This window comes from Salmo salar, chromosome ssa11 (assembly GCF_905237065.1).
Source record: "Salmo salar chromosome ssa11, Ssal_v3.1, whole genome shotgun sequence".
Classification (NCBI taxonomy): Eukaryota; Metazoa; Chordata; class Actinopteri; order Salmoniformes; family Salmonidae; genus Salmo; species Salmo salar.
The window spans coordinates 20,542,828-20,570,000 of NC_059452.1; the positions used below are offsets into that span (position 1 = coordinate 20,542,828).

A 27,173-nucleotide genomic window follows, 5' to 3' on the forward strand; every position below is an offset into this window, starting at 1 on the left:
TCAATGTGAAAAGTTTTATTACTGTGAATCTGATTGACACTCCTGTGCAGTTTACAGTGGCTCTCCTTTACATAACTAGCAGCTCATGTTACACCCGAGGATCTGTCTTTTTCAGCCATCTATTTCCTGTGTTTGAGGGACGCAAAATCCACTTGTAACTTAAATCTCGCTGGATTGATTGCTTTCATTTTACTCCCGCGACTCTTTCATACTTTGCTTGTGCCTGTCTTTTTTTATTCGTTAACATTACGACTGCGGAAATGATTGTAATGACCTGTCAAACACACCCCGGTAATGGCTGAAATGTGGTCAATGGAATACAATGTTTTCAGTTGAATCTATAATAACGCTAAAGCGTCGTCAGGGATTTAACGCACCGCCTCGACACTTACATCACAAGAAAGAGAAGAAAGAGAGAATTAAATACAGTTGAAATGTTTACAAATTACATGCGCTGAAATGATTATAGCGATATTATGTCTGATCTCATAAACAATGTAAAGTATGTTTAGATATGTTTAATCTAGAGCAAAGTGTGTTGATTGTTAATCCAAGGATATCCTGCTGTTGACACACTTGTTTAATTATGCAAGAGAACTTGACAACAACAGTAATTAATGAGGCAGTCTAGACAGCGCAGGTGAGTGCGGGTAGGGTAGACAGAGAAAATATTTGGTAGTTTCAGCCCTGTTATGTTTGTATCCATATGTATCCATATATGCATATACACCCTGTGTATTTATGCAAATGAGGCACATATATAATAAAATATATATATATATATATATATATATATATATATATACAGTTGAAGTCGAAGTTTACATACACCTTAGACAAATACATTTAAACTCTTTTTTTTCACAATTCCTGATATTTAATTCTAGTAAAAATTCCCTGTCTTAGGTCAGTTAGGATCACCACTTTATTTAAAGAATGTGAAATGTTAGAATAATAGTAGAGAGAATGATTTATTTCAGCTTATATTTCTTTCATCACATTCCCAGTGGGTCAGAAGTTTACATACACTCAATTAGTATTTGGTAGCATTGCCTTTAAATTGTTTAACTTGGGTCAAACGTTTCAGGTAGCCTTCCACAAGCTTCCCACAATAAGTTGGGTGAATTTTGGCCCATTCCTCCTGACAGAACTGGTGTAACTGAGTCAGGTTTGTAGGCCTCCTTGCTCGCACACGCTTTTTCAGTTCTGCCCACAAATTTTCTATAGGATTGAGGTCAGGGCTTTGTGATGGCCACTCCAATACCTTGACTTTGTTGTCCTTAAGCCATTTTGCCACAACTTTGGAAGTATGCTTGGGGTCATTGTCCATTTGGAAGACCCATTCGCGACCTAACTTTAACTTCCTGACTGATGTCTTGAGATGTTGCTTCAATATATCCACATCATTTTCCTACCTCATAATGCCATCTATTTTGTGAAGTGCACCAGTCCCTCCTGCAGCAAAGCACCCCCACAACATGATGCTGCCACACCCCATGCTTCACGGTTGGGATGGTGTTCTTCGGCTTGCAAGCGTCCCCCTTTTTCCTCCAAACATAACCATGGTCATTATGGCCAAACAGTTCTATTTTTGTTTCATCAGACCAGAGGACATTTCTCCAAAAAGTACGATCTTTGTCCCCATGTGCAGTTGCAAACCGTAGTCTGGCTTTTTTATGGCGGTTTTGGAGCAGTGGCTTCTTCCTTGCTGAGCGGCCTTTCAGGTTATGTCGATATAGGACTCGTTTTACTGTGGATATAGATACTTTTGTACCTGTTTCCTCCAGCATCTTCACAAGGTCCTTTGCTGTTGTTCTGGGATTGATTTGCATTTTTCACACCAAAGTACGTTCATCTCTAGGAGACAGAACGTGTCTCCTTCCTGAGCGGTATGACGGCTGCGTGGTCCCATGGTGTTTATACTTGTGTACTATTATTTGTACAGATGAACGTGGTACCTTCAGGCATTTGGAAATTGCTCCCAAGGATGAACCAGACTTGTGGAGGTCTACAATTTTTTTTCTGAGGTCTTGGCTGATTTCTTTAGATTTTCCCATGACGTCAAGCAAAGAGACACTGAGTTTGAAGGTAGGCCTTGAAATACATCCACAGGTACAACTCCAATTGACTCAAATGATGCCAATTAGCCTATTAGACGCTTCTAAAGCCATGAAATCATTTTCTGGAATTTTCCAAGCTGTTAAAGGCATAGTCAACTTAGTGTATGTAAACTTCTGACCCACTGGAATTGTGATACAGTGAATTATAAGTCTGTAAACAATTGTTGGAAAAATGACTTGTGTCATGCACAAAGTAGATGTCCTAACCGACTTGCCAAAACTATAGTTTGTTAACAAGACATTTGTGGAGTGGTTGAAAAATGAGTTTTAATGACTCCAACCTAAGTGTATGTAAACTTCCGACTTCAACTGTACATATCTACAAAAACTGATACAATAAGAAAATGTATATATGAGTGGATTTACGTTTTTCTTTCTTTATTTGACAATAAATTGAATACCTGAATTCCCACCAAAATCCCTTTGTCCATGCCAGTAAATGTTTTATGCGCTATAATTCATCTGATGGATTATACATATTCTTAAAGTTTAGAATATCTTCATCCACTGTCCAACAGTTGCATTTATGCAAATTGTTTAAAAAACGTTTGTAAACGTTTCTATGACCGTTGCTACAGTAGTTACAGTACTACAGGTTTCTCTGTTCCTCACCTCAAGCCGGCCGACTCTGTCCCCCAGCTTGCTCTCCTGTAGCTTGGCATCATCAATGATGCGGTTGAGTTTGGCCACTTCGTTCTCCAGCTCCTGTGCCCGCTTTCTCAGCTTCTCGACCTCCTGGCTAAGACGTCCCGCCTGGCCCTCCACTGCCCCCTTGGCTGCCTCCACTTCAGCCTTCTCCTTGCTCACTGCAGCACTGCTCTGGAGAACAGACAGAAGGGTCAGTACAAAGTAAATACAGGGTAGAAAGATGCAACGTTGTACAGAAAAGGACACAATACTGGCTTGACAACTGGTTAAAAACAAAAGTCTACGGTCTTATTTACAAGCCAACTCAAATTCCTTCACAACTCTTCCTCAAAGAGACTCCCAAAACAACTCCTTCATGACAAGCTCAATGGGATTTAAGAGGTGGATGCATGACAATAACTCTAAGCCTCTATTCACCTCCCATTGAACTGCCTCTACTGATGTAGCTTGGCCCACACAAAGACAGCATGTCACCCGCAAAAGGCTCGGGAGATTGAGGTGAATGGTCCAGTCCAGTAAATCTGCCCACTTCATTCCCCTGAGCATGACCAACACCAATGTCTCAATGGCTTTACCTGCCAGAGTTGTACAGTTGTGGGGCTGTTGCTTAAGCCTTATGGCTCTCGCTTGTTCCCTGCTTGTCACTAAACATGATCAAATTCCATAATTAGATGACCCACTGTTGGTGGCAGCCTGTCTTTGTACGAACTTGGCTGCTGTGGCAGGACAGTGTGAAAGGAGGTCCCTGTGTGCTTTGCCTCTGCCCAGTTTTATCAATGGAGAGCCTGCCCTGGCTAGCCTGTCTGGGCTGCTGCTGTCCTAAGGGAGAGCAGTCAATGCACTCAGGGAAACCTGAATTCTGTCTTCATGTAACCTCTTAGCTGACAACAACACACAGCACTCTATCTAGCCCCGCAGGAAGTTTTGCATAGAAAAACAGATAGCAGGTTTTGCTGTGATGATGCTGTCAGAGAGGGATTTACTTTATATCCTGAAAGTGACAGTTTAAGAAGATATTGTAGCAGCCAGGCTCCCGACATATTTGTTCAAAAACAAGAATATCTGGAAATGAGGCAATGCTTGACAGAATGCCAGACAACAGGTTTGACAGTTTCTTGTTCTGTTTACTACAGTGAGGAATATCCGTGCTGCACGCCTCCACAGAAACAACCAGGAACTGACGTTCATATGGGGTTGACTACTGATACAAAGGGCCAGGAGTTTTCCCTAACCAGGAAAAACTAGAAGCCCTAGATAAGTATAATAAATGAAAAAAAAAATTAAAAAAAATAAGTTAAACCCAAGGCCTAGAGTTTTTCCTGGTCGGATCACATGGCTCCTGGCCATTGTCATTACAGTAGTAGGAATATATTTAATTGACTAAATATGATCATGTAACCACAGGTTATATTTAAGCAATAAGGCACGAGGCAGTGTGGTATATGGCCAATATACCACGGCTAAGGGCTGTTCGTGTTCTGAGAGTCGGGAAGCAAGTTCAGGGAGTGAATTATTTAATAAATAAATGAAAATATAATACAAAACAAGAAACACGAACAACTCACAGACATGAAACAGAAACAATAACGCCTGGGGAAGGAACCAAAGGGAGTGACATATATAGGGAAGGTAATCAGGGAGGTGATGGGGTCTGGTTACCAACGTAATTAGAACAGTAAAAATACATGTTTTGTCATACCCGTGGTTTACGGTCTGATATACCACGGCTTTCAGCCAATCAGCATTCAGGGCTCGAACCATCCAGTTTATAATGTAGGCTATCAGTTTTCTCCCTATTCATGTTATACAGTATGCAGGCAGGGAGGGACTTAGCAGGTTCATTATGAGGAGGAATGTCTGCTCCCAGGGGGATTAGAGGCAAACGGTGCAGATTAACACACTGTGGTTCAATTCCCCTTAGCCTCGCCTGGACAAGTCCAAGAAAAGCCTGTGCATACACACACTGCACACACCTGACACACGTACCTGTCACATACTCCGCTCACACCTGACGCACGCACACAGACGCATCTGTTTCACACACACACACACACACACACACACACACACACACACACACACACACACACACACACACACACACACACACACACACACACACACACACACACACACACACACACAGTGCTCCAGGTGAGCACCAACACTGACTCACTCAGTGGAGAGTGAAAAACCATTCACTAACGAAATAGCATGATAAATAACAGACAGCTAATGACATGAAACTACTTCAATTACCTAGACCTGTGATTAGCAGTCATAGGTTTAGTTAGATACAGATGTCTTACTAAATGGGTGTCTTAAAAGGAAGCTATCTGACTTAGTGCTTGGGAATGTGTTTGAATCCCCTCATCTGTCATTAGAACCACTGCACTATGGTCCCTGTAGTGACACATTATCTGTCCACGGAGCTGAAAGAGTCCAAAGTCCGACCACCTCCCCCCCTCACTCATCTCACCACTGGGTGAGTTGGAGGACCCTCATTGGTCACTGAGGCTTGGTGTTCCAGTGTTTGAGCGGAGGGTGGGAGGCGAGGCGTTAAGGTCACCCAGTGGAGGGGAGAGCAGAGAAGACAGATCATTAACCATACCACCTCCAGGACCCACTGAGGCCTGTTGGACCTGTTCCCCTTCCCCGACACCCTTATCCCTGCCTGGGTCAGCTGGGGCACAAGTACACAGACCGACTGACTGACTGATATGCAGGTGTCACTGGAATTACCTACATCCCAGACCAGGATATTCTCACACAAATGAATGCAGTGTTATCTCTTTCAAAATATTGGGCATATCCAAACATCTTTCACCTGTCTAGGACTGTACAGAATCCAAGGACAGCAGGGGGTAGAAGCTTGTGAAAAACCTCACTGTTTTACAGGTCACTTCGCCTACTTAGCTAGAATATGTGAAGATTGTAGAATCATCTCTGTATTCAAACTAATCAACTGGGGCTGAGGGAGGGGGCAGGTTGAGGGGGAGGGGAACATACAGAAAATGTAGACTCATTGAGTTCTCTGTTTTTTTCTCATACAAACATCCCCTCACCCCCTCTTTCACTGTCCCATTTCCCATCCTGGGTTCTTTGAGAGTCCAGTCTGGGCACTACCACCCAGAGGGCGTAGGGGAGAAAGAGCCACAGGTGGTGAAAATTCACAGGGTGCCCTGGTGATCATTGTTCCTTGTGTTTGCCATTTTTTTACTCGCTCAAACTTTTACAAAGCCTCAAAATTAACAATTGGGGAGTTTAATTTCAAGGACTCTCTTGTGTACTCTTAAACTGTGTGTCTATAGTCAGGCATTAACTACCATTGTGTGGCCAGTAAAAAGAGTGGCACTAACAATGCAGTGAAGTATGCATGGCCCAGTGTGTGAGCTCTGAGCTTTTACAGGGTGCTCTCAGTTTGCTGGGAACACACACAAACCCCTGCTGAATCTGCTTTGGAGCCCAGGGAACAAACAATGGAGTTTGCTGATATTCCTGCACCAATTACGGTCCACAAGAAACCTGTCAGGGTAATCCCACACCCAGCAGAGCCCCACTCTATTCACATTTATAGGCACATACACATCCCTTTTTAAAATGACAAGAGAGTTAATCCATTCTAAATCCACAACGCATCAAAAAAGTATAATCTGACTTTTAACTGAATCAAAATGTTAATCTGTCAACAAATCCTGAAAATAAAGATAGTGGTGTACTCATGCCCTTGTCAGTGAGTAGCATAGCCTCTGATTGGTTGTCACAGACAAACTGGTGTCATCTATACTACAGAGATTAATGTAAAAGTCCTGGCACACCCCTAAACACATTTTATGTGTTTACTATCACATGCATTCACAACAGTGAACACAACCTTTTATATGAGTGTACTGTTGTGGGCATACAGCATTCACAAGGTTTTAGAAATAATACCTATTTCAGACAGTAACATTCACATTGTAAGATCGCAGTGTATCAAAAATAAGTAACTATAGTGGAGCACAGTGTTCTGCACCCTCTGCTCTACCATGGCCTTGGGAAAGGTACAAAGCAACACTTCTTTGATTGAGCTGACACATTGTCAAGTTGCTATAATGTCCCAGCAGCATCCCTGACAGATAGGCTTTAGTTAGGAGCTGAAGGGCAGAGTGTTCCCCCTACCTAACCCAGGACCTAGGCCAGGATGCAGAGAAACACAGGATATCCCTCTACCCCAGCTGCAACAACACACTGGTGGTGACATCGTTCAAACAGACACATACTGGCCACAATCACAAGTGAATAAATCAACGCACAACACCACATCCTTTATAATTGTTTACTTCAGTCTACCTTAGAGGGTACTGTGAGCCAAGGTTGATGCGGCCTCATAGCATTATGGTCCTGTTTTCAAATGACTTCCATTCATGTCCTCTCCCTGAGGGAAAAGTAAATATGGGATAAGAGGAGAAGTCGAGATAGGCAATCGGGACTAAATAGAAGCACAAAGATGACCAAGGTCCTTCCAGGAACGGGTCATATCCTGTGTGATATCAAGTTAACGGTATTCAACACCATGTATTCTGTCTTCAAGGAAAATGAATAGCATCACAGGTCACTCAAGCTTTTCTCCGGCAATGAATAAGCCTTAGTTTGTTTCACCAGCAAGAAGGTATGCATTACAATAGAGATGCTCTCCAACAAAAGGCACATAGACTAGTGTCTGCCTAGTAAAGACAGGTTTGTGATGGCTTGGGAGAAAAGCTTGCAGTGGAAATTAAAACTTGCTGCTTGAGGAGCACTGGCATCTCTCCAGTCACCATAAGATGCCAGCAATCAAATCTTGTCTTGTCCTTTGGGACATGGAAACAGAAACCTTTTTAAATGGAGTCTCTATTGCCGGGCCAAATGATAGGATTTCAGGGGTGTTTGGCTTTAATAGAGAATTAAATAGGCCAGTGCAGTGAGAAGGCAGTCACAGTAGAGCTTTGAGGGACACTGGCCCTTTGTGTCAAAAAAATGGAACCAGAGAATTAACATTTACTGTCACAAAACTCCAAGCCTCCCCAGAATGTGGCATTATTACTGTTTAGCACTTCGCCAGAAGGCCAGTGGCTTCAAAAGAAGGGAGTGGGATGACACAAGGTCAAAGTCCACACACACAGTACTCTATTCTGATCTTAAATGGTTGATATGAGGCCAACCCAGAGTGATTATAATATCAAAAGAGCCTTCAGAAAGTCATTATAGTAGGACAAAACACTGACATTGAGCATAGTACTTCTTTTAACTCTTGGACGAAAGCCAGACCTTGGGGAATCACGCTGCCTGGTCGGGCTGGAGGAAAAATCACAGTCAAATGACTGGGCTTTGAATGTCAGAGCTGAGGTCAGATCCTGCTGGAGGGAGAGTGACCAGTGACACTTGCAACCTGAGCAGACTACGCCACAGGACATTAAGTCCATGCTAAATACTTTGCCTGTACTTGCCAGTACTCTCTACTCTGTTGGATGTTGAAAAGCAATGTACCAACACAAAACAACCTATTGAGTGGAGAAACCACATATTTCCTAAGTCTCGGTGTGAGCGAGTTAGCTTTCTACCTCTGGTCTTAAAGCTGCGGTACATCACAGTCTTGAGCACACTGACCCTCTACTCCACACTCCTGGGGGTATTTGTTGGAATCCCCAAAGCCTTGCACGCATTTTGGCAAAGTAGGCTCCCTCCCCACCAGCTCAGCTCTGCAAGGCAGTGACGCAGCAGAGGAACAATAGGCCCATGAATTCAGGCTACAGCCTCCTTTCACACAGGCACGACCCTCACATGGCAGAGGAACCACTTCTCTCACTACAAACACAAACAACCAGCTCTGTGCAAGGAGATGCAACCAAAATGGGTGTGCATCCAATGAGCCAGTGAAAGACTATTTCTGGGCAGAACATTACAGGTAGCAGGATATCACAGTTCATCTAAACAATTCTGAGAAGCCGTCCTAACTCCCAAGTCTTTTTGAAGGCAAATTCTTCAAACAGGGAAGAACATGAGAGCAAACAGATGGATACAAAAAGTGCTGAACTTTGGCTGTGACACCCATTCCTCTCTTTTGCTGGTAGATTTCAAGAGAAATCCCTTCCCTCTATCAATCCCTATATTTCTCCCTCCCTTCCCAGTAAATCCTCAACTTCCAGCAGAGCCGGGAAGGGAACACAGCAGAGCGCTATCATCAACTGAGGAAACACACTGCCTCCTGTGGAACTCTTTACCTTCAAACAGCCCTGAGGAGGTGATCACCAGGCCACATGGCTTCAATGATTACACACAAAAAGAAGTCAGTCACAGAGAAAATAAAGACAGGCAGGGATCACTCAAGTGGAGGGCTAGAAGCTGGGGGTTGGAGCTGCCAGTGTGTCAGGGGATGTATGAGATAGGGCTATAAGGGCTAAGGCTTGGGACTGTGGCTAATTCATTTAGGAATGAAAATGCAACAGGGACTGTATGGGTAGGGTGGAGGGAGAGGATCAAGGCTGAGGGATGAGAATGGGCTGGAGCTGGGAATGGTGTTTGAGCCTGGAAATGGGACTAGGGGCTAGGGCTGGTACTAGAGGCTGGGGTTGGGACTACAGGTTGGGGCTGTCTGGGGTCTGGGGTTGTGACCCTCTGAGAGAGCGTTGAGAATCAGGAATGTCCCTGAGAGGGGGTATAACAGCAGCCCCCTGAAGAGCCATGGTCACGTCCCACCCTTCCCGACCCCACCCACTGGTCAGAGCTGGAGCACTGTAACAGAATCTGCAGGAGGGAAGGGGTCTGCTGGGTGCAAATTCTCTAACCAGCCAGAAACATTCTCTGACACACCCTTCTCGCTGCTCACTGTACCTTATCAGTTCACATTTTTCACATTCCCTCAAGTCTCACTGTTGTGAAAAACCTGACTTCCACAGAACTGATCTACAGTAAGTAACTTACAGTAAGTAGGCTACAGTCTGATTATAGATTCTCCATGAATACTGTTGTTTGACCTCAATAGTTTCTACCTCTATAGATTAACATCTAAATAATGGACCATGCTACAACTAAATAAAAATACAATTGACCCTAAAATGTAATGACACAAAACAAACATACATATTTTCAGGAGATGTCCACTCCATAACTCATCTGACCCACTTTATTCAGCATATCCCAACCATATCCCAAACCCCTGCTGCTATTATTGTGTGAAACAATCTCATCATTCATCTACTGAGGTCCACAATTACCCCTGCCCTTTCAATGGATGAAGAGAGGGAGAGAGGAGGAACAATGAGGAAAAATGCACAACTCATGAACTACAGCTCATTAGATTAGTGACGGCTTGCCACTGCAATTAACGGGCAAAGGGAACAATTTAGTGCTCCAGTTTCCAGCATTATACTCTGCATGGGGCAGCCCTATCAATGCACATTTCATGGCCGAAGGAGAGAGAAGCAGCGTTTCGATGGGAGACAGGACAGATGAATGCCAGACCATGCACACTTTATACTAAGCAATTCAGCAGGCTGTGCGGTCGCTCACTCACATGCAGAAATGATTATTACTTTCAATCCTGCCAATGCCTGGTGGATAAAAGTACAGTAGACTGAAACTGCCATAAATAGTTTTTGTGTGTGACAACCTAACAATGGATTGGTATTTTAAGGGAAAGGCCCAAATTACTGAAGATAAACTCAAACTGATAGCAGCCAAACTGTCTGAATACTGAGTAACAATAAGGTCAGACATCTTGTCACTTGTTTATAAAGCACTGGTGGTGAATTCTTGATGACAAACTCTTCCCCTCAAGCAAGAACAACATTATCTCAGAAGGGGCTGGCTGCTGTGTCAACCCCCACCACAGCAGGAGGAAGCTGGGGACAAGGAGAGGACTTCCAGGCCCTGACACAAACAGGAAGCATGTGAGCCAGGCAACACCTAGTCAACACAATGCTCCTCTAGCCTTGTCAGTGTGGTTCTCTTATGCATCTCTCCTCCATTAGCCCTGTTTATGCTCTTACCTCACTGTCCTCTCTACCACTTCCCTACCCTGTCTTCTCTTTACTAGTCCATTTTCCTTTCCCCATCCCCTCTCCCAAGTCTTTAAAAGGCTTTGTTTGGTCCTATTTTCCTTCCTGTTGAGCCACCCAGTAAAATCTGTTTACAGCAAAACCACACCTCAACATCATGAAATACGTCCTAAAGCTTCTTAATGACACTATATGTAATCTAGGGTAAACAGAGTCCAATAAGTTCCCATGAAAAGTGATGACAAGTTGGTTTAACTGTCAGATAGCTGTCTTTTTTTATCTTGGTTGGTTCAGCAGAACTACAGAGAAGGGAGTGTTTTTGCCCAGCACAGTTGAACCGTTTTCAGAATTGTTTTTCAGCCTTCAGCTGGGGTTGTTATTACAGTGTGTGCAGTGAAATGCAGTTAGGCAAGTGCAAGAAGAGAGAGGAATAGAGCAGTTCATGTATAGAACTATGACATTCTCTAACACTGGCACCATGCAGTCAATGATTCACTAACTCCTAGAGGACTTTCCAGACATTCATTCAAGTATGCATACTGTACATAACATTTTAATCTCAATAAACACAAAAGCCTGATTTCCTTATAATAACACATAATGAGGGTTTCATTTCCTCAGTAAATAAACAATGGAACACTAAAGTTATACAAATTCAATGGCCTTTGGATAGCATTCATTATTTACTTGTTCCAAACAAATGAAATATCTTAACAGCTGGTAGACAATGATGGGGGCGTAATCTTATTTTTCCAATTCCAATACACAGCAGTCATAACAAAAACAACTTAAAGCATTTTTTTGTTCGAGGTAAGACGGTCCTATTGTGTTAGTTACTAAAATTAAGCTTAATTTTGAGGCACAACTTTGAAGCTGGTCGAAATTTCCTGGTCCTTTCACTTCAAAGCTATCGAATATCTACTGATGCCGAACATATGGCAACAAGAACATTCCCAAACAAACCTTCTAAACAAACACTTTACTACCCAAAGTACACATGATGCCATACTCAAGGGTTTACCCAAATCTCCCATTAACATCAATACACCCAGCACACAGGTGACGTCTTGAGGACATTTGGCGATATTCCCATTAGGTCCCTTAAGGGTTTCGACACAACGTTATCCCACTGACGTTCTAAGAACTTTCTAAAAACGTTGCGTGATGTACCCAAGGGAACGTTCTCTGGGGGACCTTTTTATAGTTCCCGGTTTGTCCCGGGGATGTTTTTAGGATGTTCTTGGGACGTTGTGTCATGGTCCTCTGGAGGTTTTGTCTAGTTCCTGGTTAGTAACGGGGCCTTCCCGAGGACGTTTTTGGGCATTCTTGTGATATTGTGTCATGGTCCCATGAAGGTTCTTGGGACATTGTGTCATGGTTCCCTGGAGATTTTTGTCACGTGATGGTCCCACGTGTCCCAAACCATTATAAGTAAAGTAATGAAATGGTATGGGGGTTTTAAGGTAAGTGGTACGCTGTTCAGCTAATAGTGTACAAATCTTTAATGAATGACAATATGATCACATTTGACATGATCACTTTTTAAAATGAACCCACATGGAATTTGAACTCTGAATTTGGGTATGCTGATCTTTCTGCTGCGCCACAAAGTCTGTAGAATTTAAAAGTCCCGACACCTTCATTACCTATAATACATCTCTGCACTTAGCAAAAGAGTGCCATCTACACTGCTCTTTTAGTTATCAGTCATCTGACTATTCTCTCATTGATTTCATTTACTTATTTCAGCAATTTGAGTTTGGATTTTCATTATAGTTGTCTAATATTGGTGGGGCATATTATTCTGTTTTAATGTTACTCCTGAATCACTATGTATTTTTAATAGAGCTGAGATTTACTTTGAAGTGCAAAGTGTAGGAATAGGCCTGCTACAGCTGAAATCAGTTACTGATACAGACATGGTGGTGTAGCAGGAAGATTGGAATTCCATGAACCAAGATGTTGTGAGTTCAAATTCCAGGTGAGGACATGTTAAGCAATAACCACTGTATGAATAAACATACACAATGTAATCATGTATGTTAAATATGTAACACTGTTTGTGGTGTGGGTATGCCTAGCATTGCCGAAAGACAAAGACACGCACCCCTCAACAACAACAAAAAAGACAAAGAGCTGTGACTGGAACAGTGGTCCACCAATCAGGGCCTTGATGGGCTTGGCAACAGTAACAAGGGGTGATGTATAATGAAAGTAGGGTGCGTGTACCCTGGTTAAAATGTTCTTTTTTGGTAGGGGAGAACGTTTCTTTGCAACCATCAGCTGGTGTCCCGGGACAAACGGGGAACTAGACAAAACCTCCATGGGACCATGACACAACGTCCAAAGAACGACCTAAAAATGTCCTCAGGGACGTCCCCGTATCAACCAGGAACTAGACAAAGCCTCCAAGGGACCATGACACAAGGGACCAAGAATGTCCTAAGTTACCTGTTTGGCCTTCTCCACAGACGTCTGCAGCTTGCGGATCTCCTTCTCATACTGCTCCCGCAGTTTATCCACCTCCTGGTCGTGTGTGGCCACCTCCTCCTTCAGTGCTCCCTTCAGGGCAGTCAGCTCCCTCTCCCTCCTCCTCAGCACCTCCTCCTGCTCCTCCTTGGACAGCAGCACCTCCTGTAAATCCAGCTTCATTTGCATCAGCTCCTACATAGGAGGAGAGGAGGAAGTGGTGACAGTGTCTCGCTAAAATCTCACCCTGAGATTAACTGCTACCTCAACAGGTAACGTGCACAGAAATCTCCAGCACTGCCATTACTGCCCGAGAAATTCTGCTTCAGCAAATGTGCCAGTAAGAATAACATGTTTACACATTACCAACACTGGCACTACAACGGTATTGACATGGTGGTTATTATGGGACTGCAAAGCCCTTTCCATGCAGGCCGCTAAGCTCCTCTATGTCAACGCTCTCTCCTCTGAGAGTTGTGGGACCTGGCCTGTGTTTTACCTCCATCATGGCATCCTTCTCTCCGTCGGTCACCACCGTCTTGGCGCCATCCAGCTCGTCGTGCATCTCTGACAGCTGGTCCTGCAGGTCCCTGATCTCCGTCTGGTACTGCTCCCTCTCCATCTTCACCTGGAACAGCCTGCCAGACCACACAGAGCAGCATACAGTCACAACACACGCACCATCACCTGAACACCTGCACCCTGCTTCACACAATGGAACGATACCACCTGCGCTCTGTCAGAAACGCCTATTCTCCAGGCTAACAGGAGCTATGATGAGCACCTGGGCACTGATCTACCAATCACATCATAGTCACACCACCTGCCCACTCCAACACAGAGAGGGTCTGTTTAGTGACAGGGGGTCATGCACGCAGATGTAGAGTAAGTAGACTGAACACTACTTATTCGCCAGCTCAGTGTACTTATTCCCACATACTGACATGAACCTTTTTCAAAATAGAGAATCCATTCTTGAAAAATGTAAGCAATTATACAGTGAATGAGAGTAGTTGAGTGATTCTTTCTAAATAAGGCAGGCCCCTCTCTGTCTCTGTCTCTTATTTCTATGGAGTCCATGATATGGATGTCTCTATGTCATTAGATTACTGGGGAGTCTGGATCCACAGGGCCTCCACTGTCAGCTGCCATCCGCCAGGATGGCCAGTCTCTATTGTGATTGTCCATGATCAGGATCAACTGAGCCATCCAAAGGTTTAACAGATTAGTCCAACATCAACAGACATTTAAGCCATGGTGATATACACTCATCACTTTGTAGGGCTTTGGTGGGACTCTGCACTGTACATTAACACAAAATGTCAGAGGGGAAGGAGAACTATAGGAGGCCATTATTTTCAGACAAAGACAGAAACTCTAATGGCCGAAAATAAATTGCAAGCCCAAGGAACACATTATAATCATCCTGTGACTACAGAAAACAACCTACAACTTTCTCCTCCACAAAAAAAAGAGATATAGATAAACAACTTTCCTCCGATAACAGTCTTAAATCTGAGGATTATCCCCATTGTGCTGGTTTCTTAAGCCGGGCTTTGTCGACCTGTCACTCCTTGCCTCACAGTGTGTATGCCCTGGTCTGGTGGTCAGTCACTTACTCCTCCAGTGTGGTGCGGAGTTCAGCCTCTGTTTTGGCCAGTTTGTCCCTCAGTCGAGAGCATTCCTCCTGGCTCCTCTCCAGCTCCGTCTGCAGGACCTTCACCTCTGCTCCGGCTTTTTCATGGGCCTCAGTCAGACCCATCTGCTTCTTTAACACGCAAGGACACACGCACACACACACTTTAATAAAACACCATTCCTCTCACCACACCAAATACATATGAAATGCATGACGTTCATAGTATAGTATCTGAATGACAGTTTTGACAGTATCTAACCAACAAACTCAGTGGCTGTGATGTCTACTGGTCCGCTTAAGTTAGGTATTAGCACCAATAGGATTATTGTGTCTTAAGAGGTGTGAGCCAGGGATTCTCATGTCCTGCACAGACATCCAAGATAGCAGCTAGGTTCAACATGTATGACATGGCATCATAGTATTACCTTGGTTTGCTCCTCCAGCTGCTTTTTCAGTTCAACAACTTCCTTCTCCAGTGCTACCCTCTGTTCCTGTAGGGCTTTGGTTTGGGTAGCCATGTCAGGAGACTGGGAGGGGGAACAGAGACAGGAGTTATATTTGAATCCATTTACCTTTTCAAAATCACTCACAATATATTTGCATGATAGCATTACTCTAAGATGTCTTATTTTCGTAAAATACAAAAACATGTCGGTTGCTTTGGTTCATGGCAGATCTCAGTGAACAAAAGGAAGGGTGGTGACTAGTTTCTCCCCATAATGCACAGGTTTATACATGGCGGTCAGTGGAGGCTGGTGGGAGGAGCTACTGGCTCATTGTAATGGCTGGAATGGAATAAATGGAACGGAGTCAAACATGTGGTTTCCATATGTATGATGTGTTTGATACCGTTCCATTTATTCCATTCCAGACATTACAATGAGCGCGTCCTCCTATAGCTCCTCCCACCAGCCTCCACTGATGGAGGTGGTAACTACAGTGGCTGTTGTCAATGGTAGGTAAACACAGCCTGGTGCGTTGTATGCTGCTCACCAAGTGAAAGCTTCTGGCCTAAGGCTAAGATAAGAGGCTCATAGATTTAGCTGTTTGTTGAGTTAAATTACAACAACTCCACAACAATGCCTCACTTTGTTGTCGCTCCCCGCTGCCCGCGACTTTAATGTCTGGATCTTCTCAAACACCAGGTTGACCTTCCTCTTGGTGGTGTCCTCGTTATCAGTGCTCCTGCGGGGACACACACACACGCACACGCACAGTCAGAACACAGGTGCACTCCCACACTCGGCTGATCTGAGGGTAAAGAGGGGTCTCTGTGTGTGGTAGGTGGATCAGATCAGGGTCTAATCCCAGACTGTTCTGGTTCCTGCTCTGCCGGGGACCAACTGCTTTGATGTGTCACCTCGCGACCCGGTCAACCTCATTATGCCCATCCATTAGGGGGCACATGCAGGGGAATCCCTGGCCCTCCTATAGAACCTGGCTGTATGCAGGGTGCACCCTCTCTCTTCCTATATCGGCCACAACCCGGGGAAAGGTTCTAAGGTTCCATTCCATTCCACTACCTGACAGTGGAGTTCTAGCCCCCCTCCTTCATGTTTTATAACTTCAGCTGGTGAATGTTTGTTCTTTCTTTGATGACTCAGTGTCAGAACACCACTTCCATCTGTGTTCCTTTCCATTGACTTCTGACCCTTGACCTGTGACCTGACACACCCAAAGCAGTTTCCTGAACTCACTGGGCATCGAAAAAGCCTGGAGCACACATGGAATGTAGACACTGAGGAACTGAGGCACTTTAGAAGTTTAGGATTTAAAATGCAAAACTTCTAAAACCATGGACACAAATGTACAGTCCAACCATGACACAATGCTCTGTGAGAGACACAGAACTTGACCTGGGATTGGATAGCAACTCTAAGATCCAACTTTACTGGTGCTGTGATTGAAATGTTATCCTATTGGATATATGCACAGGACTTTCAGACTTGGCTTCTTGACGAACATACTTGGTTTAAGCTTTGTAACCCCCCCCCTAAAGCCTTTTAACCTAGTCTAGCTATAAAAGTTTCAGAGAGTGAAACCAAACTTTAGCTGGTGTACCTTGGTACTGAACAACAACGAAACTGTGTAGCACCTCATATTACTATTTAATAATATAAACCATCATGTATCACCCTTACCAGTTCATCTATCTTAAACCATGAAGTACACCATAGAGATACTAATCTGATAGAGTATCTATGTGAGATGCTTCCCACTGATAACTCCTCCATTTCCCCCTACTGTAAGTGATAGGATTTACAGTGTGGGGTGAAAGGAGAACATCAAGAATCAGGTGATAAGCAGAGCAGGGTTGATACCCTACATTCCTCAGTAGAGAGGGAGAGAGTGACAGGGAGAAAGAGAAATGGGAAGAGGAACGAACACCACTAAGCAGCTGCATCGACCACAGCTAAGAAATGGAGGTGGAGACTGAATGGGAGTATAAATTCCTTTACTTTTATCACAAACAGTCAGACTCAGATAAAAAAACGTTTAAGTGCTCCCATGGGGCTTTTTTTTCAAATGGTGCATTACTTAAAGATGCACTATGTAGAAATTGTTCCTCTATTTCCTGTTTGCAAAATGTTTAATAGTTTCCTTAATTTCAATTTATGTGGCAAAAGAAGACAGTATACTATATAGAATCATTGTACCATCTAAACCCCTGTGAAATATTTTTTTCATAACCAAAAATATTGTATTTTCAGCTGTTTGAAGCTGGTGTACAAAACCGAAAGTAAAAAAGGCAAAAACAAAACTTAAGAATGGGAAGCATAGAAATAGCACACATAGAACAGATCTACCGCTGCTTAGACTTGCTTTTGATGAGAATGACAGCACTATAACACATATTTCTATGTGAATTTCTATGTGAATTTGGTGGGGTAGCCCAAAAAGTTACATATTGGAGCTTTAAGAGTGTAACTTGGCACATGTTATGTTTAGACTGTGCAGTTTACTGCCCGCTGCATAGTGAAAGTGATACTCATGGCATCATCATGTTGCCTACTAGTGTATTAATATATTACCAATTCGTACAAAAAATCTACCATTAATACCCTTTAGATTTAATGGACATTGCTGTAAAACTGGAAATTGTTGTGCAATAAAAAGCGAACCAGGAACATTACATCAGTGAGGTAAAAACTCACCCATCCTTGAGGTAATTAAACAAAATCTGTTTTGCCGTCTCTTCATGTGTTTGTTGTGAAAGCTCCTGCTGACCTTTCAAAAGATCAGGTGTCACCTGGATGCAAGAGGAAATAAGCAGAGAGCCATCAGAGTTCTGACAGATAATTTCACATGCAGTTACGTAGTAATAGAGAATGATTTGTTAAACAACTAACCTAACTGTAATCATAAATAATGTATTGTTTACCTGCACATCCAACTCTGCACTAGGCTTCTTGCCCGAGTTAGAGGAAGGCTTGGATAGCGAGGTTTTAGCCACACTTGTTAAAATCTTTGTGCTTGGTGAAGATTGACCATCCTCAGCATTTGTACTGTCCAGGGGTAACGTAGAGGAGCGATTTAGCACCACCTTATACCCCTGGATGGAGCCTGCTGCTTTAGAGGTCATGCTCTGAGGGGAGCCTGGAGCAATGCTACCACAGGCCGAAGATTTGGCACTTGGCTTCCCCTCTACCGCTGTCACCCAGGAGTCTTTACTTCCAGACAACTTCTGCAGATACAGCTGTGAGGGGCGGAGGACGTGCTCCGTGGACCTCCCCTGGTTCTTGCTAAACTCATCCATGTATTCCGACTCTCCCCGGAGGCTAAAGGGAAGGGCGCTGTCCACACTCCTAGAGCGCTTCCTGTCCTCTGGATTGATCCTGTTCCTGCGGCCCGCCCTGCCCCGTCGCTGGTGACCACCATCCTTACCGTCAAACTTGTCGATGAGCTCGTCCACGCCGGGGATGGAGCCTGTGTCGATGTCTCGGCCCGTGCCGGGTTGGAAGGGAATGTAGCGTCGGTTCTGGTGGCGGTTGATGGTATCGGCGTACAGCGCCTCCAGCTGGTCGGTAGAGGAGGTAGAGGAGTGGCGGGAGCGGGACGAGGACTGCAGCACGGGGCCGCTGGAGTCAACTCTGCGCAGGGGGAGGACGTCTGGCTCATGGTGGCTGCGCTCCAGGCTAGAGTTGGCACTGCTAATGGAGCTGGCGGTCCGGCAGGAAGCCTTGGTCTGCTCACTGAGGGGGCTGGACACAGCATAGGGCTGGGGTATGGGGACGCGTTGGGGCAGCTGGGACTGGGGTGGAGACTGAGACTGGGGTGGAGACTGGGGTTTGGATTGCGGCAGAGACTGGGGTTGGGGTTTGGACAGGTGCTGAGACTTGGGTTTGGACTGGGGCTGGGCCACCTGGGTCTGAGGCTTAGACTGTGGCTGAGCCAGCTGGGCTTGAGGCTTGGATTGAGACTGGACTAGTTTGGTTTGGGGCTTAGAGGGGGCTGGCTGGGGCTGGGGCTTGGGCTGAGGCTGTGTTCTCTCCTGCAGGGCAGGACTACTCCTATGATCCAGGCTGGATGACCTGGCATGGGTGACTACTGGGGAGGTGGATCTGGGAGAAGAGCCCTGGTAGGTGCTCCCAGTCTCTGCCAGGGACATCGGCCGGGGAGGCAGGCTGTGGTTACCGTCCAGGTTCAAGGTGTTGTTCTCTGGGTCATAAGGCTTGAGGATCTCTGGGTGCCTCTGGAAGTTCAGCAGGGTGGACGCTGGCTTCTTCCCCTGCTCTGTGACTCCATTGTGAGAGCCCCCAAACTGCATCTGTTTTTGGGACCTGTACTCAACAAAGGGGCTGTCAGAAACAGCCTCCCTGCTTCCTTTGAAGTCATACTCATGGTAGTTGTCAATAAAGGAGCCCTGTGTGTCATTGTAGCCGTTACTATTAGGATCTGTACAGGAGTTGGACCCACGGTCCTGGTTGTTCAGCACCACGTACGGGTGTCCATCAATCCCCTGGACCCTAATGCTGAGGCCATAGGAGCCAGCTCCATTGTGAGGCCTGGAAGAGCGGGCCGGCTGGCTGACTCTGTACGACTCCATCAGGAATGCAGCAAGAGAACAAATCCCTCTTCTGGATCAGGCCCACCTCTGCAAAAAAAAGGACATAATCAGCAAATGTTTCACTGCTCCATGGCCTGCTAATGAGAGTTTAAAGCCTCACAATATTTGATTATGTAATCTGGTCTAACTTTCCTTTTTTCTGTACTTAATGGTCTCTGTGTTTAGAGAGTGGTTCCACAGAGAGCACCCTAACTGATCAGCTCCACCACAGGTTGCCTAGCAGTTAAGAGCATTGGGCCAGTAACCGAAAGGTTGATGGTTTGAATCCTGAGCTGGCAAGGTGGAAAAATCTGCCATTCTGCCCTTGAGCAAGGCAGTTAACCCCCAACAACAACTGCTCCCCGGGCGCCGATGACGCCGATTAAGGCAGCCCCCTGCACCTCTCTGATTCAGAGGGGTTGGGTTGCAATGCATTCAGTTGTGCAACTGACTTGGTACTCCCTTTTCCTGCCAAATGAAGGAGTGAGGCACTTCACTGCCCTAAAATAACATAAGAGAGGCCAGTCTTTATCAACACACTGAACTTGAAAAACAGTGAGTCAACAATTCCTACACTCTTTTGAAGGGAAAATATGACCAGGTACTGTATACGAAACCATAACAAGCAGGCTACTAACTGGCACCTTAATGCGCTGTAATTGGCTGTTACTAACAGGCATAAGTGAATAATTATATACATGGTGTGAATGAATATTTACTGCACACAAAGGTGTAATCAGGTCTAATGGACTGACAATAAAAACTGGTATTACAGCTTAGTGACAGACTCCAACGATATGTCACACTACACCTGGAAATCCCATGACTATGCATAGCCGTAGCCTATACAGTAACCTTCTTGAATGTCTTTGCTAGTGAATGTGTGTGTGTGTGTGTGTCTGTCTGTCTGTCTGTCTGTCTATCTGTGAATCTATTGAACCAACCTCTGCCAATCCTTATAAAATACACTGTGATTTGCAGTCCCTGTAGAGGGCCCTGGTGGGTGTAACAATGTACCATGGGAAGAGCAAGGTAACAGACCTACAGCAGGGCCATTGTCATCAACCCCACTTAACACCACAGCATTAAGAGAGGCACTACACCACTGACGGCAGGAACCTGTGTTGATAGGTTCAACTGTTTTCTACTATACTTGCAAAAAAAATATACACAAGTAACTGAATATTTAGACCACCTTGATACTATTAGGTATTCACATTATAACACACATATAAAGTAGAGATCAAGTTCTTTGACTCAAGTATCTGAGTGTCTTCTGAGTAAAGAAATATCATATTTGTGAACTATCTGCCAGATTACAAGTAGTGTGCAGTCTGAAGCTGAGGACAGAGCATAGGGCCATTTGACCCTAAGAAACAGGTCTGTATCAGCTAACAGGAAGGCCAGCAGAGACACACAGCATCACAGACATCAGTGGGCACCATGTGTTTGTATAGACAATGGGCTCTTATCAGAGACCTGTAGGCTCAGCTGATAATATCCTATTCCACCCCCAAACAAACAAATACATAGATGAATGTCATGAATGGCCTGGTGTTACAATAGCAGGACAAATGGTGATAGGGATGGGAGGGCTATGATAAGGAAACAAAGGTGATAGCAGATAATGTCACTTTGTAATGAAATGCACAGACATGCCCGCAAGGCCTTTGAGGAAATCTCAATAAATCACTCTTTCAAACTGAAAACGAGTATTGCCTGCTCTACAGAACTGAACCAGCATGTTAATATCAGGTGTGACAGGGAGAATAGAAGCGACGCAGCAGGCTCTTCTTGATTCTATTAATACTCAGAGGACAGGACCTCATACTTTCCAGCCATTGAAAGGAAGGAAGAACAATGAGGCTAAGTTAGCCCCTTATCCAAAAGGAAAGGCACTGCGAAGAACAGAAAACAGCAGAAGACGACACAATAGCCTCTTTCACTCCAAGTATCACATGTATCCAACAACACAAGGGCTGTGAGGTGTGAGTGCAGCTCTTTTCCTCTCATTGTGTTACTCTCTGCAAGGGAGGAAACACTTGCTGAGCCAACTTCTCCCCCCTGCTCCCCTGCGATCCATAACTAGACCAATTCCCTCGCCACGGTGCCCCTACACCTCAGACCAAAGGTCAGTGCTGAGAGTGGTATGGATGTCAAGGCCCTGCCTTTGATCTTTCCAGGGAAAGATTGAGAACAGAAAAAATGGAGAATAATCTACATGTGCAGTGCACTGACTGATTCTCTACATCCTGGGGGTGTGTTGTTATCACAATACACCATTCAGGCCTGTAAAAGACAACTATAGGAGAGCACATTAGGACACTGCCGTGATTCCAGATTAAAAACTGAATACAAAAGAGTTACATTCATGGCAGATTTGATATTATTAGTGTACTCATGACAGATTGAGTTTATTCATATTCCAGGGAGAGCTATTAAGCCTTAGAAAAATGATGCAATTCCTAATTCAAAATCCCTAAAACAGATTATTTATGGAAGAATATCAGTTACTTATAGCATGTTATGACATGTATATCCCATGCATTCATACCAAGTAAATAACAGAAAGTAATGGAAAACTAGGAGAAAAGAGGCGGACATTTTATTCCAAGGAATTTGCTCTTGGGTAAATATAGCCATGCATGACTTTAATAATTTTTGCATACTGAATGCATGAATTGATCTATTCATATTCCAGAATGTGGTATATGATATAAAAAAATGTGTAACATGTTTGATTAAAAATCATTTTTGAATGCTGAATAGATTCGTTTAGTTTACAACAATTCTTCAAATTCTAAATACATACTGAAAGTAATTTATTCAATGTATAAAGTGTATACAAACATATTCCTCTTTAATATCTATTGACTTTATAGAATTATTGTGTAAAAAATAGTTTTGCACTGATAATTTCATTGGAACAGTGCAAGATGAGCAAAGTTTTCAAAAGTTTATACTGATGCTTTAGTTTAGGGTACAACAGGTGGTTTAACTTCTTATTTACATTAACATGAAATAACACGATTTTGTATGTAGTTTTCTCTATGATTATTATTTTAGACAAGTAACAATTTATCTGCATATGTGTTTAAAGCGGCCACTGCCCAGTCAGTAACCTAAAGTTCCCACGCTATGACGCATTCAATGACTACTGTAACAAAAAGTGCAAGAAGAGAAACGTGTCACTTACCAGCTGCGCTTTACGAACAATAATCGCGTATTAGTTGTTCAATAATGGCCAAAAGTTTAAGTGGCATGCTCCACGGAATTGTTCAAAATCTATTTGTTGCAGGTCATGTTTACTGAGACAGTTCAGTTTAGAGACGCCTGAAGCTCTGCAATCTCCGCCCCCTGCTAAGAACTCTGTAAACCCGCCCATCTCAAGCCCTACTGACAAACACTAAACCTCAAAACACTGACCTAGGAACAGATTGACAGTGTCAACCTGAACACCCAATTTTTGTCAATCAACCTGTTTGACAAAGTATCCCTTTCTCAGTTTCGAAGACACTCTGTTGTGAGCCACATTTGCAACAGTTTAGTAGGCCGTCATTGTAAATGACAATTTGTTCTTAACTGACTTGCCTAGTTAAATAAAGGTTAAATAAAATAACAAAAATCGTTAGGCCCTGCTAAAGTCCATCATGCTGATATGAGTATGAATAGCCCATATTGATGTTGATTGCAATTTGTGAATTAAAATGAAAATGTATACTGTACGGAACACCTCATATGGCAGGGCCCATCACGTTCTATATAATCATCATTAATCATAAGAGAAAATATTTTACAAAATCCTTTAGGCCCAGTTAATGGATTTTCCATTAGCCCAACTAGGGATTTGTGGTTATAATAAAGCTACCAAAGAAAATATAACTGAAAAGTCTGTAATTAATAGTTGAACTTGTTTTTTTGGTTGTTGTTTTTTTTTAATTATTATTTGTACGCAGATAATGTATGTTTACTGAAGCATATGGATTCACTGTACTGTGTGGACCACTCCCAATTTTCTCATCTATTTTTAAGACCAATAGCGTCATCTAGTGGATAATCACTTACCTCTATGCAATTTGCCTAGTGATTACTCTGGGTATAGGGTGCTGTTATACACTGTTATACAGCACTTTTATACAGTATGAAGTCCGACCTACAAGAAACCTCCCAAATTAGCAGTGTTGACTTTGTGATTTTTGTGAACATTACAGTGCTATAAAAGAACACATTACAGAGTTATTACAGTATAATAACAGATATTTGAATATTTCTATTACAATACTTCCCATCATTCTTTACACCTAGTTCCCAAGCATGATGATAAAAAAAATATATAATTATCATTCTTTAGTTGCTCTGAACCTTGAGAGAGAAAAACCCCCAACAATTGCCCTCAGTCCTTGTTGTAGCACAGAGTAGGCATTTCAATGGTTCACACAAGGACTTTAATAAACGTTAAAATCACAGTTCATTTGTTTAGAGGATAGCAAAGGGCATCAGCCACATTTTATTTGTTCCTTAGCTGCCCCCTCCCTTTGTGGTTGCCCACTGTGTTTTCATTTCTGTCTCTGTGAGAGGACTGAGAGTGTGGGCTGTAAATGTGTCTTTAATCTCAACTCTCTGGCGCTATGTTGTGTTACAGTGCTGCACAATAGGGGCTCTGTTCTCCTCCGAGGTGCTGCAGCTGGGACCTCCAAGCATGCTCAGTAGAGTGCGCTGTCTGACCCTGGCTGACGGAAACTGGAGGCGTTCTAGAATGGCGATGGAACACAGTGGCTATACAGTCAGGTCGCGGTCAAGTTTGACTCTTGTGATGGTGTGGCTGATGTTTTTATGTAACATGTTTTTTTACGGAAGAGGGGAAATTGTCCATTGCGAAAGCAATCTGGTTTTAGAAAAGAAAATGTACTGAGCTAGAGATACTTAATAATAAAAGAGGAGTGATGACAGATCATTCTGTGGGAAGGAACAATCAACAAACAGACAGACCGACAGAAATACAGACAGACCTACAGACAGAGATAGGCTTGGAATCCACTGCGTGGCAGTAGGCCCTCTGGTTTGGCTCCAGAGACATGAGCCAAGACTCATCTGTCAGCAGGCCCACCATGGCTCACTCACAGGCAGCCAGACCCACAGGAAGTCAGCCTTCAAACAAGGTGGTCCCACTCTTATATAAAACATACCCAGGACTCTAGCTGACCACAAATAAACACCCCCGGACATGATAAAAGCAGGAAGGAATAAATACACCCACGCACACAGGCAGACACACACAATCACGAGCACACACACACACACACACACACACACACACACACACACACACACACACACACACACTACAGGGGAAGTGGGGATATACGTAACTTTTGATTCCAGATTAAATGCTGTGTTTTAAAAGATGACAGTCATAATTCACAGTGCATAACTTAAACTAGCCACAGACTTTACAGCAGTCAGCATCTTCTCTTGTCTGTCACCTCTGTCAGTGCTCTGAACTTGGATCTGGCCTGTCAGGATACCGTGAGGAATTGTCTCACACTCACACATACAAAAGGATAATGCTCAGCAGATGTGGTGGGTCACTGAGACAACTTCTGGGATTTAAATCTGTCTTATAATTGGACAAGGAGGGCTGACTGATGTCACAGCACAAATATGTGCAGATGACTTCCTAGTTAGGAGTGGACAGCCAACACTATGCTTCTGCAAATGTCCATGCAAATATCATCATGTTTGCATGTCTACCACTGACCTGCATGCCTGTTGACATTCTGTTTAAATGCAATGGGCACCTTTTAAGTTCTTATTTGTGAATGACAAGTGTGGCATTTTATTTTATTTCATACTTGTAAACAACGCACACAGCAGCTGAATGTAACAAAATGTGCTGTCTTTTGTGATGCCTTAATACTTAATACAAAGGTAATACCCTCTCAAAGTTATTCTGTAAGTGAGCATAAAAGGAAATTCAAAAAGAAAACAGCCTTTTGAAAAATGAGACTAAATGTATGCTGCTATCACACTTTATTAAAAATAGAAACATATATTCCATACAGACTACAACGGTCCACTGATATTGTTTTAAAAATTAGTAACATACTATAAAACACACTCTTGCACAGAGTTCCTCATTTGGCCAAGATCCACTGTAGAAAAGTCTTCTGGGGGGAGAACCAGGGAAGGGTTGTTGCGTCAGTAGCTCACTTGAGTGAACACATCATGGTACTGTACTTGTATTGAGCTCAACCAAACGCACCACCAGCAAGTCATTTCATTAAACAATCACAAAATTCTAAATTGAATGGAAATAAATGAAAAATGAAAGGTGGAGAAACAGAAAATAAAGATGACGTCCAAAGAAGGAAATAAATCCACATACAATTGTGTTAAAAAAGATGGCACATTTATTGCTACATAAATGTTATTTACATGTTGTGTTTTCTGTTACAGAGACGGATAGTTCAATTTCTTGCTGCTGGTTTTTGATGTGCATCAACAATACCTAGAATTTTTGAACACAAGTACACATCTTTTATCCACCAACAATAGAGACTGAAGATCAAGATGGAACGCACGCCTTCATGAAATTTGAGCTTGTACAATACCTCAATGTACTAGACTGCGAGCTACAATCCTACTATGTTTTCGGATGCTATTTGTACGTTTCAGATAATAATGGACAGGTTATGGTAAATAACCGTGCATTTTACTATCTAATATAGTAAAATAAAGTAAGAAACTTTTTACTCAAAACTTTCGATTAAAAAAATCTAGAAAGAGTAATATTTAGAATTCAAGAAATGTTCTTACAATATTATTGTATAAAAGACTAACTACAGTGAAAAATAAGCCAAATGTTTTTTTAATCTTATTTTTGTTCTTTTTTCATATATTATACGAGGAAAATCATCTGGGAATAGAGAAAAGTCTAACATAGGAGCAAAGAGACAGACAGCAGAACATTAGAAAATGACGGAGGAAATGAGAGAGCAGGCAGTGACATACATTATAACCTCAATCAGAGTCTGCCAGCAACATGAATACAAGCTCATGAATACTGAAATGATGAACAAGGCCACATGCAGTCAGAGAAAACACGACAATACGTTTCCAAGTTTATCACAAAAAGAAAATGATTGTAAAATCAAAAATATTTTTTTATAAACTCCTTGGGGTGGTTTTCAATGGCATCCTTCGTTCTATTACTTTATTTTTCACAGAATAGG

General features: G+C 43.3%; 2 protein-coding genes across 9 annotated transcripts in view; both read right to left on the reverse strand.

Annotated features, from left to right (window-relative positions):
- Positions 1-23,303, reverse strand: part of LOC106562198 (cingulin-like 1) — a 41,050-nt gene extending 17,747 nt beyond the window's left edge. Inside the window, exons 1-9 of the mRNA XM_014126896.2 lie at positions 23,138-23,303; positions 18,277-19,989; positions 18,050-18,144; positions 15,983-16,079; positions 15,320-15,421; positions 14,875-15,023; positions 13,755-13,893; positions 13,238-13,450; positions 2,733-2,939 (exon numbers count right to left, since the gene is read on the reverse strand). Of these exons, the coding sequence (XP_013982371.1) occupies positions 2,733-2,939; positions 13,238-13,450; positions 13,755-13,893; positions 14,875-15,023; positions 15,320-15,421; positions 15,983-16,079; positions 18,050-18,144; positions 18,277-19,941 (2,667 nt within the window). The 5' untranslated portion in view covers positions 19,942-19,989; positions 23,138-23,303. The remainder of the gene's footprint in view (positions 1-2,732; positions 2,940-13,237; positions 13,451-13,754; positions 13,894-14,874; positions 15,024-15,319; positions 15,422-15,982; positions 16,080-18,049; positions 18,145-18,276; positions 19,990-23,137) is intronic.
- A 2,651-nt stretch (positions 23,304-25,954) lies between these two features.
- The window catches only part of LOC106562197 (transcription factor 12), a 95,884-nt gene continuing 94,665 nt past the window's right edge, over positions 25,955-27,173 (reverse strand). For all 8 annotated transcript variants that reach the window (XM_045689164.1, XM_045689166.1, XM_045689167.1 and 5 more), the window contains one exon: positions 25,955-27,173. This exon is cut by the window's right edge and continues 1,758 nt beyond it. The gene's annotated coding sequence lies outside the window, so the exon portion shown is untranslated.